The 21,907-nt window shown below is 40.8% G+C and overlaps 1 protein-coding gene across 3 annotated transcripts in view; it reads right to left on the bottom strand.

Annotated features, from left to right (window-relative positions):
- The window catches only part of MAD1L1 (mitotic arrest deficient 1 like 1), a 349,550-nt gene that overhangs the window by 298,344 nt on the left and 29,299 nt on the right, over positions 1-21,907 (bottom strand). For all 3 annotated transcript variants that reach the window (XM_071443960.1, XM_071443961.1, XM_071443963.1), the window contains one exon: positions 15,601-15,687. In XM_071443960.1, coding sequence (XP_071300061.1) covers positions 15,601-15,687 — 87 coding nt within the window. The remainder of the gene's footprint in view (positions 1-15,600; positions 15,688-21,907) is intronic.

Raw genomic sequence — 21,907 nt, 5'->3', positions numbered from 1 at the left:
TGATTAAATGGATGCTATAAAGGAATTATTAAAATAAATGTATTTAATGTGGTTCTGTGTCCAAGTTCTCTGACCATCAGATCATTTGCACAAACAAAAAGCAGACTGATTTATCACAGCCATGACTGCCAGCCTGAAAAGTGGCCCAAGTTTACATTGAGGTTTCAGGTTAGTGTGCAGAGGACTCCAGTGTGCCTCAGATGGACACTGTGTTCCAACCCATTCTGCTTTTGTGACATCTTACACAAACAGGCCTAATAATTCTGATAGATTAAGGGGATTTCTGTTTGGTTCTTTTAAATGGAAGCAGCAAAACAAATTGTCCCTGTTGTTATATGGTATAAAGGATCCCAGCAAGTGTGCCCAGCCCCTGGCTCCTCTGTGGCCCCCAGGCTGTGCTGCATGTGAAGGTTGGTGTAAAGCAGCTGCTGAGATACAAGTTCAGGATGTGGGAACTGAAGCTGTCACTTGGAGAAACCATCATAAACATTTTACAGCAACATTTACCAACTGTTAAGCCATGATGAAATCAGAACAGACAAAACCACAGGCATCAGTTCTCAAAGAGTTTTAATGTCAAAAGGTACTAAATGAAGCTGTGACCCATGTGGAGATCAGACACCAGCCCTGCCACTCTCTGAAGGAAGTTTCAAAGCCAAATGCTCAACAGTTAAGAAATGTCAAACACATCCATGGAACCATCCCTCAGTCACTCCCTACCTTCCCATGCTATTTTAGCTTTTAATGCAGCAGGAGTAATTAACCTCCTGCAAGCAGATGTATGAAATCATAAAGACTTATGGCTTGCAGGTAGAATAATTGCAATTAACAGATAAACTAGAGCTGCTCCTCAGCAGTCAGCTAGGAAGTTTCCCAGCTACACCATATTGTACCCACTTATATTAAATATATATATATATATATATATATGTACAGGTATACAGTGTATAGAACTTGCTGAACCTTTTTATGAAAAAGAAAGAAACAGCCTCCCTCCTCTCCTCACACTTGAATCAATGCCTCAAAGCATAAACCAGCTCCTCAGATGAAAGGAAAAGGAGGAAATTTCTAACAATGAAATTCATTCTCAGCTGTGACAGGTTGGGGCTTTTCATTTCTGCACTGGCTTCACAAAGCAGAAGATCCTGGAGTTGCAGTTTGAGCCTCTCAGTGACTTGCAAGCATCCTCCCTGAGCTAAATGCATCACTGCAGTGGACACCACCACTCATTTCTTAATTTTTATGACCTACTATATTAAAACCAGTTTAAATGTAATAAAGTCTGCAACATTTACAGCTACAAAATATGGGAGGGCCATAAAATTAGCCAAGCATAAAAGTAAGGGAGTCTTAAGCATCCTCTGCTCACTTTCCAGTGACAATATACACAGAATTGGCATGGACTAAAAAATCAAAAGGAATTTGAATTCAAATTAGAATTCTAACAACCTTTCTCCTGCCTGCTAGGGGCTCAAGGGATATTAACACACACAGACTCACTCTTCTGCATTGTTTCCTCAGGTTTTCATTCTCACTTTCTAAAATTTGTTTATCAAAGTGGTGATCTGAAATATTGATGATTTACTCTCCTACATGGCTCTGCTCAGCTGCAGCTGGTTTGGCAGTAATGACACACTTTTTCCCTTCACACTCCACCCCTTTTCTGCAGAAGCTGGAGTCTAAAAATGTGGTTTTTAGAATCACAGAATATCCTGAGTTGGAAACAACTGACAAGGATCATTGAGTCCAACTCCTGGCATTGCACAGACACCAATCCCACCCTGTGCATCCCTGAGAGTGTTGTCCAAACATTCCTGGAGCTCTGGCAGCCTTGGGGCTGTGACCATGCCCTGGGGAGCCTGTTCAGTGCCTGACCAACACCTGGGCAAAGAACCTTATCCTGATATCCACCCTAAAGCTCCCTGACTCCCAGAGCTCCAGCCACTCCCTGGGTCCTGTCCCTGTGCTGCCCCTCAGGAGGAGCTGCAGCCCCAATGAGTCTTCCCTCAGTCTCCTCTTCTCCAGCTGAATAAACCAAGAGATCTCAGCCACTCCTTGCATGGCTTCTCCTCCAGACCTTTCACAGGTTGCTCTCTATTTTTTTCCTCACTACATACCTTTAAAATGTGTAAGGCAAACCAGCAAATCCACAGCAAAGCAAAATTGTGAGTGTCATAACAAATCCCTGTTGCAGTGCCAAAACAAAACTATTCTCACAACTCTTCCTGTCTCTCTGTCATTCCAACAGTGCAAGCATGGACTGTGCAGGGGACTTGGGCAGCATCTCTGCATAGTGGTCTATTCCAGGACCATGGAATCTTGCCAGCTTCTTCTCTTCCCAAGGAGGGTTCCCACTGTTTTCTTAATAGGATGCTGTTTGATCAATGGGATACAAAGCTGATTGAAGCAAAACAAAATTTACCTACTTTCTCTCATGTTTATATTTGATAGAATTCAAAAAACTCTGTTTGGGACATAGGCAAAAGCTTTAGGATTTGCAAGTGACATGAATTGCTCTTTGAGAAAGCCCTGCACAAGCAGTGACAAAGACATGCTCTGGTAAATTCTGTCACAAGGTTTGTTAACTCCCACCAGCCAGAGGACAGATTGTGCTGACTTGCTTAACATTACACACAAGTCCTGGGTCAAAATCAGAGCCCAGAACAAAATTGCTTCCAAAGGTCCACTGAGTTTTGAATGTTTCTGCAGTCCTGTCTTACAGAGGTCTCTCAATTTCCATCCAGCCTCTCCCTCATCCTCTTTACCTGAAGCAGCTCTAACACATTAAAAAGCACCACATCATTGACCACAAGCAGTAACACTTGTGCACACCTGGGGAGAATATAAATAACATTTACTGTACTTCAGAGAGGCTCCAGCCTAGGTCAGGTGTAAAAACACAGCAGACACACATTGCTTACACCATCAGCCTCCTTCTAAGAAAAGCATTTTTACAAGCCCTGGTTCATCTCTGCTGTAGGACATCTGTTGGTCCCAAATTTTCTGCACTTCAGGTGACCTCCACATAAACCTCTCCTGACACAGTGATGAGTGCTCAGGGGCATAAATCCCAGTAAGGGAATATGTACATGGTTCTGTATTGGGAACAATCAGCCAAGTCTCATGGATTTTATATGTCCAGTGCTCCCATGTATCAAGACTGTGCTTCAATATCTTGCAGCAGAGTCAAGGTTTACTTCTTTGAAGTAAGGTAACTAGAGAAGGAACTTATTCTATAAAAGTGCTGTGAAAAAACATGAATTAAAAAGTACCTTAACTGATCAAACATGGTACCATCTACACTGAGTTCTTGGCTTGATTCACTGCTTTAAGGACAAGAGGAACTTCTTCAACTTCTTCAAAGTCTGTACACATTAACAAAAGATGCCTCTCACTTCATTTTTAAAACATCAGAACCAATGAAGTCAGAGGCTGTCTGACCAGGACTGCTGGGTTTGCAAGGAGAAGAACACAGGAACTTCTGTCAGCCTCAATGACAGCTACATTATCCATGGGAGCTGCAACAAATCTGCTCTGTCTTGCTCAGTTCTCATTCAGGAATTAGACAACTGTCTCCAGAGGATGGGAAAGGAAAAACCCCTAAAACTTCATCCACTCTCACTCTCCTGTGTTCAGTTCAAGACCTTCAGCATTCATTCAGAGAAGATGTGACGTATTTATTTCAACACAACATTAAAAAAATCCAAATTAAAAGCTTGCAAAAACTGAGGAATTTCTCTCTCTTATATGTGGCTCATATGTTTGAAACAAGGCCCACAGTTCATCATTCATAAGTTTGCCACTGAGCCAAAACTTTCACAAGGGAGTCAGAATGAATTTCTGGCTCCTCTGCCTTTAAGTATTAATGAATACTTCTGCAAGTTCAAGAATGGCCCCCATCCTTGTTCATACACTAAGCCCTCACCTTCCAGCAGCAGCTTGGAGAGATGACTGACACAGCCTGGGTGCTCATCTTCCCCACCAGGAAAAGCTCTCCCTGCAGTTCAGAACAAGCCTGTTACAAAGTCCTTCTGAGAAAGGGCACATTCAGCAGAGAGCAGACCTGCATTCTGCTTTGAGGAGATGACTGGAATGCATTTTCCCTCTGCATAAAGACATTTCCTTGGAGGCATCAGCAATCCATGTAAATAAAAGGTTTCCAAAAGGTCACTGGCAATATAAAATGTAATTAGCTTAAAAACAACAAGTATTTTTAGGCACTAATCTGCCCCAGGTTATCTTACTATTACTTGGGGTTTTATAATCACAGTTATTATCAGCACTTTTTCCCCCCTTTTGGAAGTAATCAGGAAAGAAAAAACCTGACAAATACACTGTTAAAAGACATCTTGTCACTCTCAAATAGGAGAGCTAGAGACTTACCACCCATGGCTGTGCACAAACTGCACATCATGATTCAAGGTAACACAGCAGCAGGTGCACTTGTATTAGCAGGACACAATTAAAAATAAATAAACAAGTTAATTACGCTGCTGTTAAGTCCAAAATTGACAACAGATTTTGCCATGAGCACCAACATCCCACTTGGTATCTGCAGCTGGCCTTCCCAGAGCCAGCAGAGCCCACAGCATTCACAGCAGGGCTCAGGGAACAGTGACTGATCCTAGAAAGTGTTTGGACAAACAAAGCAAAACTCATTCTGCAGTCACTGTATTGGCAGTTCAGACTTGCTGCTGCACCCGACTGCCCACAGGAGATAAGTCAAACAATATAGCAAAATTATTTTATTGACAGTTCAGAAAACAGTATTTTTGGCTAATATAAAATTGAAGTCCGAATCCCTTAACTGCAAGGCTGACACCCCAGTGCTGAGTCAGTGAAGCACAGAATTTACTGGGATGTGGCTCCAATAAAAACATGACACACACTATTTGCTTTCCATAAGAAGAAAGTGCATTTTGTTGATGGTTTGTCTTCTCCAAGTACCCAAGCCCTGCTGTCAGAACAAACTGGACACTCACTTTCTCATGGGTGCTAACAGCTCTGCCATCTCCTCTGCTTCCTGTCCCAATCACCTTCTCTCTCAAATTGTCCAATTGATGAATCAAGTTAAACTCAGAGCATTTGTTCTCAACCTGCATTTAGCTGCAAGGCTTTTCCCTCTCCATCAGATGGGAGTGTTGGCTGTGTGCCCACACGTGTGTCTGTCTGCTAATCCTATCACTGGGGCTAATAAAAGGTATCACTGCTTCTCACAAACCTGGCTCTGCTGAGTCTTCTCTGAATCATCAAAATGCACTCTGACTCCAACAAGCTCCAGTTCTCACACCAGAGCAAGATTTGTAGAATGAAAAGCAAGGTTTAAGACCCAGAAGAGCAAGGTCAAGTCAGTAAATTGGGAGTGTGACACAGGCAGACAAGCTGTGCTGCAGTTCTGTCCCTGGTGGCACAGGATTCAACAGGAGGGGATGGGAGCAGCCCTGCTCCACACTCCCAGCTGCCACAGAAAGAGATACAAAGTGATTGCAGTCCTGCTCTTTAAGTAGATAAAGATGCATCAACATAAATGATGCTTTTGGTTTTAAAAGGTCAATTAATGTATTGTCTCGTTAATTTTTACCTCTAATGCAAGATGCACAAAGAGGGACTTTTTCATTAGGATAATCCATGGAAAATGTGCTGTTTAGTCAGTAGAGTCCCATTAAAAAAAAATAAAACCTCACAGCTTTTTTTAAAGCATACACTCTATGTTATTAGTTGTAGATGCTTTGGACTCTATGTACTGCAACTGCCATAGGCTAGATCTGATAATCTCTTATTTGTACAGTCAGAAAGGGACACATTTTGGTTTATTTCCATAAATATTTCAAAAGCTTTCTCTGGCTGAGAAACAGAGCGCCTCTTCAGTAGTTATTCCAGTCATAAGAATTTGATTGTTGTTGCTTGAATAAAAGGAAAGCTTGGGGGATTTGTTGTGGGGGTTTTGATGAGATATTTTTTGTGTGTGTTTTTTGTTACTGATTTCCATCTCTTAACAGTGAGAACATATTTTAAAAGTTATTAATATGGACATTGTTTTAAATATTGAAAATATGCAAAAACAGCCCATACATAAAATATGACAAGGAAATTACATTTGGCTGGAACACTGTTCTAAACTCCAACAGATCACCATGCCCCAGTTTGCTTTCTGACCACTCATCCAGCCCCAACAGGCCCTCTGAATGTCACATCCCACCAGAGGTTAAGGGAAAAACAAAACAAAAACAAGCCACCAGCATCAAAATAGCTGTACCAGTAGGATGCATCCCCTCTGAACCCATCTCTAACTCCATCTCCTTCCTAAGGAGGGACATATTTCTGCAACAGAATGACTGCACTGAGAAATTGTCAACATTTCTTCTGAACAAGGGCATGGCTGAGCCACTACTGCCTGAAAACACACCAAATACTGTTTCAAAGAGAGGCAGAGAGAGGAACTGACTATAAACACATTTCCCTTCTGTGATGGCCATGCAAGAACTAAGCAACTGGTCTGACTTTGGGAAGTTAAATATTAACAAAAATTAAAAATTCAATACATTTCCTTCAACAATAAATCTTGTGGACAAGGCTGGAGAAAGGAGGAAGTGCCAGCAAGGCACGAAGACATCCAAGATCTTTCCAATATCTAACCTAAGACTTTATCAGCACCATTTCCTAAGAAGGCCTTGCCTTTACTCCTCCAAACCAACTTCTCCTTCCTTAACCAGATGCATCCAATGTATCTGATGCTTCACCAAAAGCTGCAGCTGGGCCAGGAAGATGCCCCCAGGGTTGGAGCACCTCTCCTACAAGAACAGGCTCAGAGAGCTGGGGGTGTTCAGCCTGGAGAAGAAGAGGCTCTGGGGAGACCTTATGGTGCTCTCAGGTGCATGAAAAGGAGGGAGAAGGACATTCCTACCTTTTCTATGGGTAGAAATTGTGATAGGACCTGGGGCAATAGTTTTAAACTGGCAGAGGGCAGGTTTAGATCAAATGTTAGGAAGAAATTCTTTACTCAGAGGGTGGTAAAACACTGGGACAGAGAAGCAGTGGATGTCTCATCCCTGGAGGTATTCAAGGCCAGGCTGGATGGGACCCTGAGCAACCTGGTCTAGTGATTGGCATCCCTGCCCATGGCAGTGGGTTGGAAATGTGATTTTTAAGGTCCCTTCCAACCCAAACCATTCTGTGATTCTGTGATTCAAGCTCTCCACAGGAAGAATTTCTGAAACAGGCATATTCACATCAAGATGTTCTACAGCTTCTTCTCTTTCCTTTCACTTGTAACATTTTTTAGCTAATTGGCTCCAGAATTTATAATGCTGGTGACAGCAGCCTGGCTGTGCAAGGCAGAGGAGGTGGAGGAGGAGGGGAGGGGAGGCAGAGCAGCTGCCAAGGCTGCCGGCACCATCTCCTGTTCTCAGGCAGTTACTGCAAAGCCCAGCCCCAGCCTGGGATGCTGATGCTCAGCCAGGCAGCTCAGGGTATCTTATGCTTAGAAATATCACAAGACAACTTAGGAGGTTTTATGCAGACTCCAGAAAAAGCAGGAATCCAAATATGAAGTGCAGCTAAAACCACCGAATTTTGAAAAGGAGCAAATTAAGCAGCCAAGGAGGGGGGGGGGAAATGCAATTACAGCAGAAAAAACTGAGTTTCACCATTAGCATTGCACAATAAGAAGGTTTGTCAGGCACCGGTTTAGCCTCCACATGTTCACATCCGTCAGCATTTCCATGATAAATCCTAATTTTCGCCATTGTTGATCACATTGAACTAAAACTTGGTATGCAAGTTTTTAGCACAGATGCTCAAATAAATTATGCACATTAGTCATTTAACTTTCAGAGCAGCAAGAGAAAGCTGCTTTTTGGGAGGGGGGTTGACTGCAATTTATGACAAGTTGTTTTTTTTTTTTTTTTTTGCCTTACACAGCTAAAAAAGACAAGCAGCTCACTTCTTGAATAAACTTTCCAAGCAGTATGTCTTTTGTATAGATGATAAAACTTTGACAGTAGGAGAATATTTATGAGTAATTAAAAATGCCTTCCTACCACCAGCAGTGATATACCTTCAGTATTTTGCTCTATACATTCACAGGTGCATGCAAGCAGCCACAAAGAATATTAAACACATAATGAAAATACCAATAACAGCAGCCTGAAGGCAGCAGGCAGCAGAGAGGATGTGATCCAGATGAGAAATTGTTGAAGAAGCAGTTAGTTATGGAGCTAAACAAAGTGTACATGCAGATAGGATCAACTGATTGAGACATCCCAGGCCAGACAATCTATTTTTCAGACATAACCATATTCTGTGCAGTATTTGAACTGAAACCACTTTACAGCAGGTTAAAAAATCCTACAGAATTCACATTTACCTTGGTAAAATGTCTCAGTGTATTCTGGCTGTCCTCATCAATCTGCTCAAAATAAACAATATCAACAGTACCATAAAGTACTTTAGAAAAATCCATAGTCTGTTTCAAAACTCCTGTTATTACAGCAACTACAGTAGGTGTTCAAATAAATGAGTACAAAAAGACAGAAAATTCATTCTGCATTCTGCCACCAATCTCCCTCCGGCTTCCCATGACTGCTCAGGAAAGCTGTCCTGCAGTTCTAGCATTACAAATTAAGAGACAAAACTGTTAAACACAGCCTTGCTTGACTGTTGATGCCTTCTCATGAAACAGTTCAGGAGCCACAGCCACCACAGCCATTTTAGGATACTGTATGGGAAAAAACAGATGTGCATTTGGGGGAAAATGGAACAAAAAATTCTTAACAGCTATGGGCAGATAGGAATTAATGTTTATTTGCCTTAAAAACAGCAGTGTGCAGAGCAGGCAGGATGCAATGTTTGCTTTCATTCATGAGGTGACAAACTCGTGTCACTGGATAAAGTGACTCAGCACCCAGGAAAGCACTCCAGAAACTGAGTCCAGACTCCCTGGGCTCCAATCATCTTCCTCATCTGTGGAACTCCCCTGGTGGCTTCAACACCAAAGATATTACCAAACTGACAGGCCCCATTCTTTCCAACTCCCATCACATTTTCCAAGGCATACTGCCATGATGCAGAGGAAATAAAAGACAAATCCTAAGAACTGGAAATCTTAAAGCACTACAATTCCCAGAGCTCTATACCAAGCTTGGCAGCAGGCTGAATATATGGTTTTACATAATACTACTGGTTTCAAAGTAGAATATTTCTACTGTACTGCTGCCTACTGCACAGCTGAGATTACAATTCCTCCCTTTGTGTTCATATCACAAATATAACATGGATGTGGGGCACTCTGCCCATCAGCCTCCTGTAAATCATTAATTTGATCATAGCATCCCCCTGCTAAGAAGGAAAGAATAAGAATAATGATAATAGATAATAAGTTTTGACTTCTAATTACTTCAATATCTAAATATTCATGCTGGATTCTGAGAACTCTGGACTAGTATTAAGATACATCTATTTCATCTAGAATTTTTAGGAATTTTATTCTCACAGAAGTGGAAGATTTATAGGGTAGATGTGAGTCATGCACAGGAGAGAAGCAAGGCAGATTTCTCCTTCCCTAAGTTCTACAGTGCAGTTCCAACCACGGTGTCTGCTGTACCACACACTACCAAGAACAGCCTGTGCTTCCTACCAAATTAGCTGGTTATTTTTACACATTTTTCTGATCAATAATGCCTACTGCTACCAAGGGAATGCTGAATCAGCATCTCCAGGTGAAATGAAAGCTAACATTCATTCCAGTAATAAAGAGATGCACAGACATCAGGGATGTTGGTGGGAATACTCAGGGTCAATCACGACCCTGGAACAAGAAGGACTATTAAGAACAGAGTTAAATACTTTCTACAATTATTTTTTTTCATCATTAGAAGTGATCAGAGCACTGAACAGTGCTCTCACAGATTATTCTTGAATGTTCTCCCAGGAGCACAGTCAAATAAAAGGTAAGAAACCAAGCACTAATATTTGTACTGGTTTTGCACTCTACAGCCTCCACAGAGCTCCAGGGTATCATTATAGCTTTGTCTATCCCCTCTAGGCTGCTTTTTTTGGCTTTTTCTACATATTTTCTTTTTAAATACAGACAGAATGTTCCATGAGCTCCAGAACCAAAGTTGCCTGGTTTCCTGTGGATTTCTCTCTCTAAAGGTGACTCCTGACTCAAGCAGACTTCTTTTTCTCATACCAAAAGGAGAGGAAACATGAAAAGCAGGAAAACCATGCCAGCAACATTACCATGGTACTCTCAAATGCCATGAGCTTTTGGCAAGCATGGAATAGCAAAAATGATGGATTGTGGTGCTGCCAGGGTGTGAGGCCAGAGCTCCCTCAGTGCTGCCTGATCTCCAAAGGAGCCTTTCTGACAACAGGACATTCCCAAGGGTCTGTTTGCCTGCAGGGCTCTGGTCCCTGACATGACCTCAGGGCATGGCCTCAGGATGGAGATCTCCTGCAGATGGAGATCTGACTGCCTTAAACTTGCTGCAATTCGTGATTTTTGAGACCTCCACCATCTGCCAAGCTTGACAGAACACAACTTGCAAGTTCAAAAGTGTAGGGTAGGCACAGACAAATCTCATCTACATACACACACAAAGCACAGTAATAAGCCTCACTTCCTCAGGAAATCAGACTAAAAATGGCACAATCATGAAAAGCAAAGGTCTGGGCAAAATCCCATGTTTTTCAAATTGGAAGCTTAAGTCAATGTCTTGGCTAAATTATTTTTTGCTTTCGTATTTTCTGCTAACTATATGATAGAAAAAAAAATAGAAAAGCTTTGTATCTACCTAATTAGAGTCATGAATAACCAGATGTTGCTCTAGAAGCTTGCTATATGAATATGTAGATTGGTCACTTAATGAGACCCTATTGAGTACCTTCTGGTATAGAAGTGCAGGAAAGATCCATTTTGCAGAAAAGGAAAAGCAGCATCCACAGTCATTTCTTCATCATCTCACTCTGGAAAATGAATGCAGAACCTGCCAGCAGTTAATATTGCCCTGAAGCACCGTGAATAAACATTTGTCTGATATTAGGTACACAGACACCTCCATGTATAAATCAAGGTGCAATGTGCCATATAAATGAACAAAGGAAGAAAAAAAATCCCTACCTAATCCTATATTAGACATTAAGTGCTTCTTTTGATCAAAAAATAACTCATAAAGCCTATTAAAAAGCTAGCACTTCTCTCTCTGTCAGATAAAAGACACTTCACTGTAATTAAACTTCTGTCCAACTTTCCAGAAGATTAGGGGAAGAAGTCTGACAGGCTCTATTTGTTTTTGTGACTGACATTCATTGGGACATCCAAGGAAAAGAGAGGTTGGGCAATAGATTTACAACACTTCTGATCTAACAGCACTTATGAAGATGGACAGTTCTGGGCTTATCATCACTCATTCTTTTTTTTTTGTTTAAAAAAATCCCTGCTGCCCAAGTCTAAAGCATTTTCTGTTCAGTTTGCAATCTACATTCCCTGGTCTTCAATGGTTTGGGGTTTTATTTCATTTTAAACAACAACACACACAGCAGATTGTTTGGGTAAATCAGTTTTACATGATTTATATGAATAAAGGTGGTAAACAACCAGGTCTCTTAACAGAACTCCATGAGCACTTGCAGTAGGAAAATTCTTTTCCAAACACATTCTGTGTCCCTTTTCCCATATGAAACAATATGTCAAAACACATGGCTGGGTTTCTGACACAAGGTGATGGGAATAAGCCATCAGCTCCAGGATCTCAACACCAGAACCAAGGATTTACTGCTCTTCCATTTTCCCTTCTGTCCTTCATCCTGCCCAGAACCAACTTCACCTATGTATTTCCTTGTATTTGACCTTCCACAAGGCATCTCAAGGTCCAAAATCAATCCTGCACTTAGACCACAAGAGCAAAAGTAGAAATGATGACGTTGGGAGGAGCCACAAGTAACCATTTTCACAGCCTGTCTTTCCAAATGCAGCAAAGCTCAAGCCATAAAGCAGCATCATTCCTTCACGTGAGCCATCTCATAGACAACATTTCCAATTCCAGAATACTTTGCCAGGATTGTTTGAGGAAATCTCTCCAGAGAGATCAAATATGTAGATAGGAAGCAGGCACAATAAATATACAGCTTTTCTCACTTTAAAAAAATATGATGTATATGAGTATAATTGCTACATCATTTCTGCATCAGAGAAAAGCTTATGAACCACTTGGCTGACTTTCCACATTCCAAACTACAACCACCAACACTTTTCAGTGTACCACACCTACAGCAGTCACAGCTGGAGGGGAAAATGGGCTTTAACTAATGGTGACTGCATGGTTAAACTGACCCACTAATTAAACACCTCCCTTCCATCACCTTTCCCCAAATAGCAGAACAGGTACAATTCTTGCTATCGAAGTGCCCCTGAGCAATCTTCTTTTGAGCTTTTGAACCTTTGGATTGTTAGCTTTGCTCTGCAGTTAAAAAGCTCCAGGACACTTCCTGCTGCTGCAAGTGTAATTTACTCTATTTATACGACTTCTAGCAACACACTCCAGAGCAGCACTGAGAGTCCATCACGCACGATTAATGGCACTTTCTGCTACATTACTCAGCCATCCTGAAGTTGCCAAGAGAATGAGTTGCTGCCCATGTGTTCAGTGCTAAAGTGACCCTCCTCTTGCCCCATGCTGGCACCACAGGAAGGTTTTCTCCCCTTAGCAAAAATAGCAAGCTCCGAGGGAGTCGACACTACTCAGACGTGTAAACAATCACTGTTAAAAGAAATTGATTTCAACCTACTGCTCAGGAAATTCAGTCCTGTGGTTCTGTGTCTAAAAGTGTGCAATGTGAGTGATGGAGCAGATAGGATATGCATCACCATTTGATCACTGGGAGGCCTGGAGACACTGGCAATTGCACAGGCTACACAAAACACAGATTGCAGTGCAGATCCCCACTCAGGGAAATACCACTGCAAAAATGGGTTTATAGTGATGCTGTCTCTTTGTGGTGGGATCATCTCTATTGCCTTTTAATTACACAAACACTGGCTCTAAAAAATGCACAGTAATAAATGGAAAGCAGGTCAAAAATGCAAAAATGAGAAAAAATAAATTTTCTGTTTAGTGAAGCCATTCGGAAAAGGTGTTTATCAACCATAACTCCCCACTCTAGATCAACTACAGGACACTGGAAGCAGAAATAGCAGCTGGCAAGTGCCTACCCCAGTCACTGAACAGTGTGGGAAAGCATCACTGGCAATACAAACCAAGATGACTGCAGTGTAAAGACAGAGAGAGAATAATCAGCTGCAAACCCCCCTCACACACCTTCCAGGCACTCTCCTGCCTGTGTTTAAAGGTTGGTGATGAGCACACACACACACACACACACTGCACAGAAACTCAACATCTGCCAGGTAGGGAAGGGAGCCACATAATGCTCTTTACCATGACACTCAAAAATCTCATCTACTAAACACAGTTTTGCACTGTAGCAACAGGTGAGCCAGGATTATCTGTGATTCTCTCCTTTGTTGCCATAAAAATAAATTCAGATGCCAACTTGTGATGATGTTTTCTTAAGTATCTGCCACTTCATTAATTTTAATGGAGAAAACTTAAAAGTTCTTAGGGCAGACACAAATTTTGTGGTGTTTGTACTGCACAGTGCTCTGTACACACATAACCACTGATGTTATAAATCAAACATTGCACTATCAGCACCAAAGAAAACATATTTCAACTAAGGGCAAAAGAACCTGTGGCTGAAAAAAAAAAAAAAAAACAATAGAAAGCTGAATAAGTGCTGGGCTTCATCACTAGAGGGAGGCATGATCACATATTAAATTACTCTAATACACAGACAATTCCGAACACAATTATGAAACAAATAAAAGAGAAGACCATCAGCTAAATCTGGAAAAGATTTATGGAAAGGAGAAAATTAGGTTTGCTTCCTTAACAAGATTTTATTTCCAAAATCTCAAAACCTTCTGCTGAGAATTTTCAAATCACTTGTAATGAAAGGTTTTTAAAAATTTATCTTATTACCTTCTTTTTAAGACAGAATAAGGTATGTGATAGAAGAAAGTCAAAATGATCAGTTTCAGAACTGACACATCAGGAAAATGTTAGAATTTTAATTTGAGCAGCTTTAAAGCCCATTTAACTTGAAATCAAAAAGTAATTTTAATCATGTTTTTATTTTTAAACTAAATTGGCACAATTATATCTAGATGAACAGGCACTACCAAAAAGCTGCTTTTTCAACAGACATTTCCCCTTGGCCATTAATAAATTTAGAAAAAGAACTTCTCTGAAGGGCTGTGAAAAGCAGCCTAAAAATAAAAACCCAAATCTATAACTCAAACACTACCATCATTCTTTTATTTTATCATTTAATCACTTGTGGGTTTGAGGGTTTGCCTGGTTTATTTTTAATATACAGAATATCTTTTTTATATTGGTGAGATATTTTTTTCTCCCCTGTAAACGTCACAGATAAAACCACACAATAATTTGGCTGGCTGACTCCTGAGAATTTACACTTAGCTAACCATTTTACAAGTGACTAAACAGTTTCATTAACAGCAGCAGCACAGCCAAAAAACTTTTTACCACCCTGCTTGAATCCTGCCCATCATTAGGAACATGGAGCCCAAAACAGGATCATCAGCTACCTCAGGAGACACGTCAGGAAATGCTGCCCACAATAATCAAAGTGTGCCCACCCAGAGCTCAACATGGCACTGACTGCTCTGCATTCAGCATTTTTACACCAAAGGCTGAAATTCCCCACACTCCTGCTGCTCAGCAAGGCAGCCACAAACAGTGCAAACAGTCCAGGGTCTTTTTTGAAAGACAGAGGTATTGCTTTTAACAAGAATGGCTTGAACAGAGGGCTCCTGATGTGTGGAGTTAAACAGGGAAGCAAGAAGAAGTGCACTGAGGGTGAGCAGCACTGTCTGGCATGCTGTGGAAATGTGTTCAGAAAGGCTGTGGAACCAGTACACACTGAAAGTTTAGCTCTGGCAAATTCATTTCCCCATTACACATTGACTCCCACAGGAGGGCAATGGTTTAAACACCCTCATGTTTCAAACACACATCTCACTCCATAAACAGGCTGCTCCTCTCAAAGCCTGCCAGCACTTTGCCAGCAAAACTGCAAACATCCTTTTCCTTCACCATCTCTACAACCTGGTCCTTTTAGCAGTCAAATCACAGTCCTCAGAGCTCCTACTCCCTTTCCCATACCCAGATGGATACTTGGCACTTTTTGCTTTGTGACATTTCCTTTCCAGATGAAATGGTCTGGGGAAAGCAGCTCATTTCCCCTTGCAAACATTCCTAACATAAAGCTTGATTAACTCTTCACTGCATCACCCACAGTTATTCATCTTCTTTTTTTTTTTTTTTTCTTTCCTGCAAGGATTTCAGTAAGCAGAAAGGCCTTTATCAACATGGGAAAGAATAGAAAATGGCACAGAAGGAACATGGAACATGAAGGAAATATAAAGAGCTGGTCTCTCAGTTTGCAGCCCTTGTTTCTATCTCTGGGCTTTAACATAGCAGGGTCTTGCTACCAGCATCCCCTCCTGGAGTCACTCACCTGTTCATGAAGGTGGAATTCTGCTCTTTCAGGGCAAGCTCCCTCTGCTGCAGGGCCACAATTTGCCTTGAGAGATCATCAGGTGTCCTATGCAAATAAAACAAATAAAAACTTTTAATGAATCATCGGTTGCAAATCTATATTGCACACACAGCCATGGAACAGCTCTCACCAAAAGCAGCCAAAGGTGATTTCCTGGGGCCAAACCTGCTGCAGTCCCTTAGAACAACACAGAGCTGCACCTTGTCCAGCTCACATAAAATCTAAAGCCATCACAGTATGAGCACAGTGTGAGTAGTAAGAGGGGAAGAAAAGGAGGAAATAAATCAAAATGCAGACTGTACAATTCAACAACTCTGGCTACTGCTGAACACTCTCTGAGAGTGGAGATGTTCATGTACATCACAGGTGACTCAAAGCAGTGCTCCCACAGAGTTACCAGTGTGCTGACTTCAGAGTCCTTCACACACACCACGACTCCAGAGCCACAGGAGAAAAAACCAGGATCCCTCAGCTCTGGGTAACACTTCAGATATCACTGATAACCTTTCCTTGTCAAAGAGATCAGAGATTTTTACAGACCCACTAGCAACAACTGCACAGCTGTCAGAAATAGGTTTATTTTTTCATCAAATCCAATGACAAATGTTTAAAGGTAATGGAATGGGATCAAGATAACTCCAGACTGGCAGTTCCAGGGACCACATCAACAGCCTTTGCAGGAGGAAACTGCTCTTTCAGAGGCCTCTCTTTAAGTCATAAAAATAAAAAATTGTCTTGAGCCATCAGAAAGGTTTTCCCACCCTAAAATAGAAGCATCTATACCACACTTCCCAGAGGAAAGGAAGCTGAAAAGTTCACCCCTGTATGAACTGGGTCCATACATCCCCCTGCTCCACCAAGATGCACCACCCACAAAGGGGAAGAGTTATCCAGACCCTGAAAGTGCTTTTCACAGGGAGCAAGTGGGGAGTCAGTTTTGCAGCAGTGAAATCTGCAGACACACAATCCATCATGTGCCCCAAAAATCAAGGTTCCACTGCTGCTGGCAGATCAAACCAGGCCTGGTCAGAGTCCACAGTATTGAAATACAGCGCTGGAATGAGGCTGCTGCCACTCCAAAAACTGAACAGGGAGAAGTTTGATCATTGGATTCTGACTGGATCTAGGACTAGAGAAGCCCTTTTTCTGATGAAAATATTTTTCAGGCAACTACTCACATCAAAAAAAAGGCATTGCTTTTTCTCTTTAATCATCTGTCACTTCCAGTTGAGTGAAAATTAGTTAAACGCTGAGTTGGTGCAGATAGGATTCAATTTTGGCAACCCCAGCTGAAAGATTCCTGCATTTCACTTCCAGAATTACAAACCTTTATCCTTCCTCAGCAGAAAACTTTGAGGCTTCTAACACCACTTGTGTTAGATCCAAGTCTTAATAGTCAATATACAGTTAAAGAGATGGAAATGTTCTCCCATCAGACAACAGAGGCACAGATTGCAGCAAAGGAATCACTCAGGACAGGACATCACACTCACGAGCCAAGGGAATTATGAGAAGAAACCAAGACACAGCCTGGAGATGGCTTGGCTAGAACACCTGAAAACAGAATTCTGTTAGCAGAAACAAATCAATTTTAAGCCAACATGCACCTGGATTTCAAAATGTGTTGCAGCATTAAATAACATTTCAAAATTTTGTAGCTGAGCCTGAAGGGATCCTTAACTTGAGCAGTTCACCAGCTCTTTACTGAGAGCTACCAATGGCTGGGCATCAGAGGGAGCACCAGGGAAATGGACTGGGCACACCTAAGTCTGTTTGGCAAGAAAAAGCTGTAAGCAGACACAATGATTTCCACAGGAAAAATCTTTGTACAATGTCAGGCCAAGTCAACAAGGCTCTGAAAAATGCAGTTGTAAGCTTCTAATAAATCACCCAAATACAGCAGATTTATCATAAGCACAGTTAATATCAGGCAGCTCTCTGGTCATGTTGAGTGCCAGCCCTCAACACCAGTGTATGGTCCCTGCATCAATGAAGTTATTTCACAGATTCTTTTTTTAATGTATAAAACAAAGTGTGTCTGCCTTGATTATTTTCTCTTTTTTTTTTTTTTTTCAGAAATTCATACCATAATCTATTAGGACTGAGATCAGGAACTGAAATTAATCCAGTAGTAAAATGAGAGCGTACAATAAAACCACAGATTTCTAGTAATGACAGCTCCTGACCGATTTCCAATAAAAAACAATCGTCCTCATCTGCTCAGGCATTCAAACCAACAATCAGCTTCCAATCTCAGTTCCAGCAATTGGCAGCTTTAGGTTTACACTCAGTTCTGGACAATGTTTTATTGGCATTAAATAGCTTTTATTGTTTTTTTCTTTCTGAGTGGAGCAGCGTAGCTACATAACAGAAAACCAAGTCCATGGGTATTAATCCCCTGTAAAGAAAAGTTCATTTGCTGTAACACTAAATCATATCAGGTGATCAGAGCCAAAGACACCTTTGCATGCACTCTGCTGTCCTAAGTGAGAGGTTTCAAAGCCTGGTTCCAAGGTCTACACCCTATCCTGAGCATCAGTAGTTTGGCAAAAGCCAAATTTCCACAGATCCAAGCAGAGGAACGACGCTGCGTGCACAATAAAATTAAATCAAAGCTTTCCATTTGAAGAGAATTGCTCAAGTCCCAAAGCACTGCAAACAGCAACCAGCTGTAACCAGGCCTCCCATTGCACGAGTTTCTGCAAACAATGCAAACAATGCCATGCAAAGAGAGAAATCTGTCAGCATCCCAACACACAGCAATGTGCTCTGGCCTTGACAGCCTTGGCTGATGTCTATAATTTTTGCTAAGCTCTGCCCACTCCCTGTGGAACAGCTGATATCAAAACCAGCACTGGAAAGCCAAGGAATCTGCTTTGAGAGGTTCTTTGTGACAACACAGCTTTCCAACACTACTGGAGTCACCATGGCTTGTTGAGGGAAGTTTGAAACCCTGTCCTGAGCCAAACAGAGCCAGCAGTCCCTTTCTGAGAAGCTGAGCACTGCCACTATGCTCTGCAGGCAGCTTTCTTCCCCAGGGAGTAACCACCAAAAACCCCACACCTTGTGTGCACCAGCCAAGCACAAATCTGTAAAGGGACCAGAAGGGTCCCATTCAGGGCAGTGTGTTATAAACCTGATTCATGTGCTTTGTAATCATAAAGTGCACATGAGCAAATGAAAAAGGGACTTCCAAACTGCAGGAACAAATCCCTGCCTTCAGGTCCCTCCTCCTGGCTAAGGCACAAGAAGGTAAAAGCTAGAATGTTCTTCCTATGTCCCACCTTCCCCTCCTGAGACTCCCTAAAGCAAAATTCATAAAAACAAACACTTAAATTTAAGTCTAATTTGGACAAGTCTTTCTTTTGCCCTAAACAAGCAAATTAGTCCAGCAGTTTACATCACACTAAGGCAGGAGGGAGACAAAACTGCTGGTAACCAAAGCTCTTTACCTTCCTTTGAAGCACAGATGATTTGAAAAGGCACAATTTAAGAATGATGAAAACATAAAACCATTCAAATGGTGAAGTGAAAAATTACCTTAATGGGATGTCCAACCAAGTCATACAATGACTTTAAGTGCCCACTGTCACACTTTTTAAACTTTTGAGGAAAACAGCTTATGCTATTTTGTATTATCTTTTTTTTGATGCACACAACTGACATTTGCCAGGATTTGGAGGAACACTCTGTTCTTAGTTAAGGATCTATTACCATTTCAGTATAAACTGTGACAGTTACACACTGAGAATTAGCTGTCGAAGTAACATTAAACCAAGACTCTCTAAGTAGATGAAAATGTTAAAGAAAAAGATTTTTAATTTATAATTTATCAGAATGTCAACTTCTTATTGCTTCTATAAAATGTTTCAAAATGCACAGCAAAGGAAGAGTTTTGATCATAGCTAGAGATCAGACATGAAATTTTAAGTATGGAAGTGCAAGACAAAAGTAAAACTAAAGAGAAAAACAGGCACTTCATCAACTATGTTTGGAGGACTGAGCTCTTCACTGCTTTTTGTTTAATTAAATTTGATTCAAACAATCAAACTAATACTACATTTATAACACTAAATTACACAGAATTACTTATTTTTGAAATGAATTAACATTTCTCTTCACAGATTTAGCTCAGTATGAATACACAATGACAGCTTTGGTTGTCTCGACTAAGTCATATTAAATTGAAATGGAACATTACCAGATTTTTGGCACAGTATTTTTAGTTTTACACTTAAACATAATTAACTGACAAAGACCAGAGACTGACATTCTTATTAAATGTTTGTCAAAAAAATAAGGCACAGAAAGGGAGTCCACATCTGTTTCATTCTCTTCTTTAAAAAACAACTTCCAGGTGTTTTTTTGGGCTTTGGTTTGTGGTTTGGGTTTTTCTGAAGGTAATCTCCCAGAAGTATAAAATATTTATTTTGTCCTTTTTTTTTTTTGTATTATGAACATGGAAATGTTATAAGATTCTGAAATTCTGCTCTCCACAAGAAGAGCCTTTTCTACTTCTACAAAAATAATTTAATCTTCTTTCTAGGCAGGAAAACAACAGCATCTGAAGAACAAACAGAACAATAACATGACAACAAGAGAAGATTTCTGGAAAGGCAGTTTAGTTGTTTTAAATATTTCTGTATGATTAGAAAGGCCATGGAATGCCTGTACCAGTCTTTTCCTCTATGTTTGAAGTGAGTCTCAAACATCCTCTTTGTATATTTGATCTCCTCAACTGCTTTAACTCCTCTAGCTCTGGTTTACAGCACTCCTGTCTATCTCTGAAGCTTCACCAAGTCCAAAAGCAGCTCAGTTCCTGGAAGGACTTGCCCTGCAAGAAAGTTCAGCAAATATCAATAACCACAAGAGCTCATCCAGAATTCTGGGATACAGCACAGAGTCCTCATGCTTCATTTGGTCATAATAACTCCATGTTTGTTACGAGAAAGGGAAATAAAGCAATTTGCAGCTTTCTCCTCAAAATATGCATTGCCTCCTTGGGAGGACTCCTTAGCTCACCTTCAGCAGACTAGAAGAAAATATTACCACTAAAATCTGGTGTCCAGACCTGGAAGTTCTGAGAGTTAACTTTCACAACAGCACTTCTCCTGCAGAAAAGCCCCTCCAAGCTCCAGCCCAGGCAGTTACCCCTGTCTGTTCAAATCTCCATGCCTACATCCTCCCTTCCTATTCCTGACTACATTAACTAAGGCACATGGTCTGGAATCTCCTACACACATTAGTCACAAAAAAAAAAAAAAATACTCAATGTTTCCAGGCAATTAGGACACATTTAGTGCTTTGTAGCACTTTGATTAAATGTTTTGAATAGCAGTCACAAACCTTTACTCATTCAAATGAGCTGTCAAACCCACAAAACTAAGGTATACCTGAGACTGTTTCTCCAACAAAGTGGCTGCTTAATATTTTATGTACAAAGTAAATGGAGGAAATCTGAAGTGCAAGTGAAAGCAATAAGCAATCTCAGCCTCAGAGGTTCTCCTCATTTAGAGAACTCTTATTTGTGTACAGATAGAATCAAAAAATCCAATTGCTCTTTACCAAAGCAAATGTCCCCATTAACCACTTGAAGCAGAAGAACAACTTATTTGTAAGAAAACATTTGAAGTGTTTATAATGGTCTTGACAACTCTAAAGACAATTGATATGTCTCTTTTGAAGCAATTGCTAAATTAGCAAATTAATCCAATCAAGCTATAATTTGAAGAGAGGAGGGGAAAAAAAGGAAGAAAACTATCTTAGATTCCAGTTACTAACTTCTTCAGATTTTAATGAAGAAAGCTTTTTTCCTCCCAAAGTTATGGCATGATAACAACACATTGTTCAAGTCTCATTTCTACTTTAAAGGTAAGGGCTCAAAAAGATAAAATTAATCTTACTTTGGAAAAAAAAAAATAACCATTGGGCAAACATTTCAACAGTCCAAACTTCTTTCTCATCCCTCCCACTGCTCTAAGAACAATCCACAGAAAGGTGGTAACACACATGGCAGTGCAATGGAACCTCAGCAGTGAAAAGCTTTCAGGGACCTCAGAAGAGGGAATGTACACAGCAGCACCAAGAATGCTGATCTGGAAGATAAAAACACCTTTGGGGTTTGCCACTGCATGCTCAATCACATGGCATAATCACATTTAGAGGTCATGGTGAAACAAAAATTTCACAGTCATCAAGAGACCTTCATAAAATAAGACCATTTATAAGGCAGCAATTTAACATATATCTCAAGACACAGGCAGGG

The sequence above is a fragment of the Agelaius tricolor genome, unplaced genomic scaffold (assembly GCF_023055355.1).
Source record: "Agelaius tricolor isolate 1412-34295 unplaced genomic scaffold, bAgeTri1.0.p SCAF_19, whole genome shotgun sequence".
Taxonomy (NCBI): domain Eukaryota; kingdom Metazoa; phylum Chordata; class Aves; order Passeriformes; family Icteridae; genus Agelaius; species Agelaius tricolor.
Note: the sequence above shows the minus strand (reverse complement) of the source record. Positions and strands in the feature narration are given on the sequence as shown.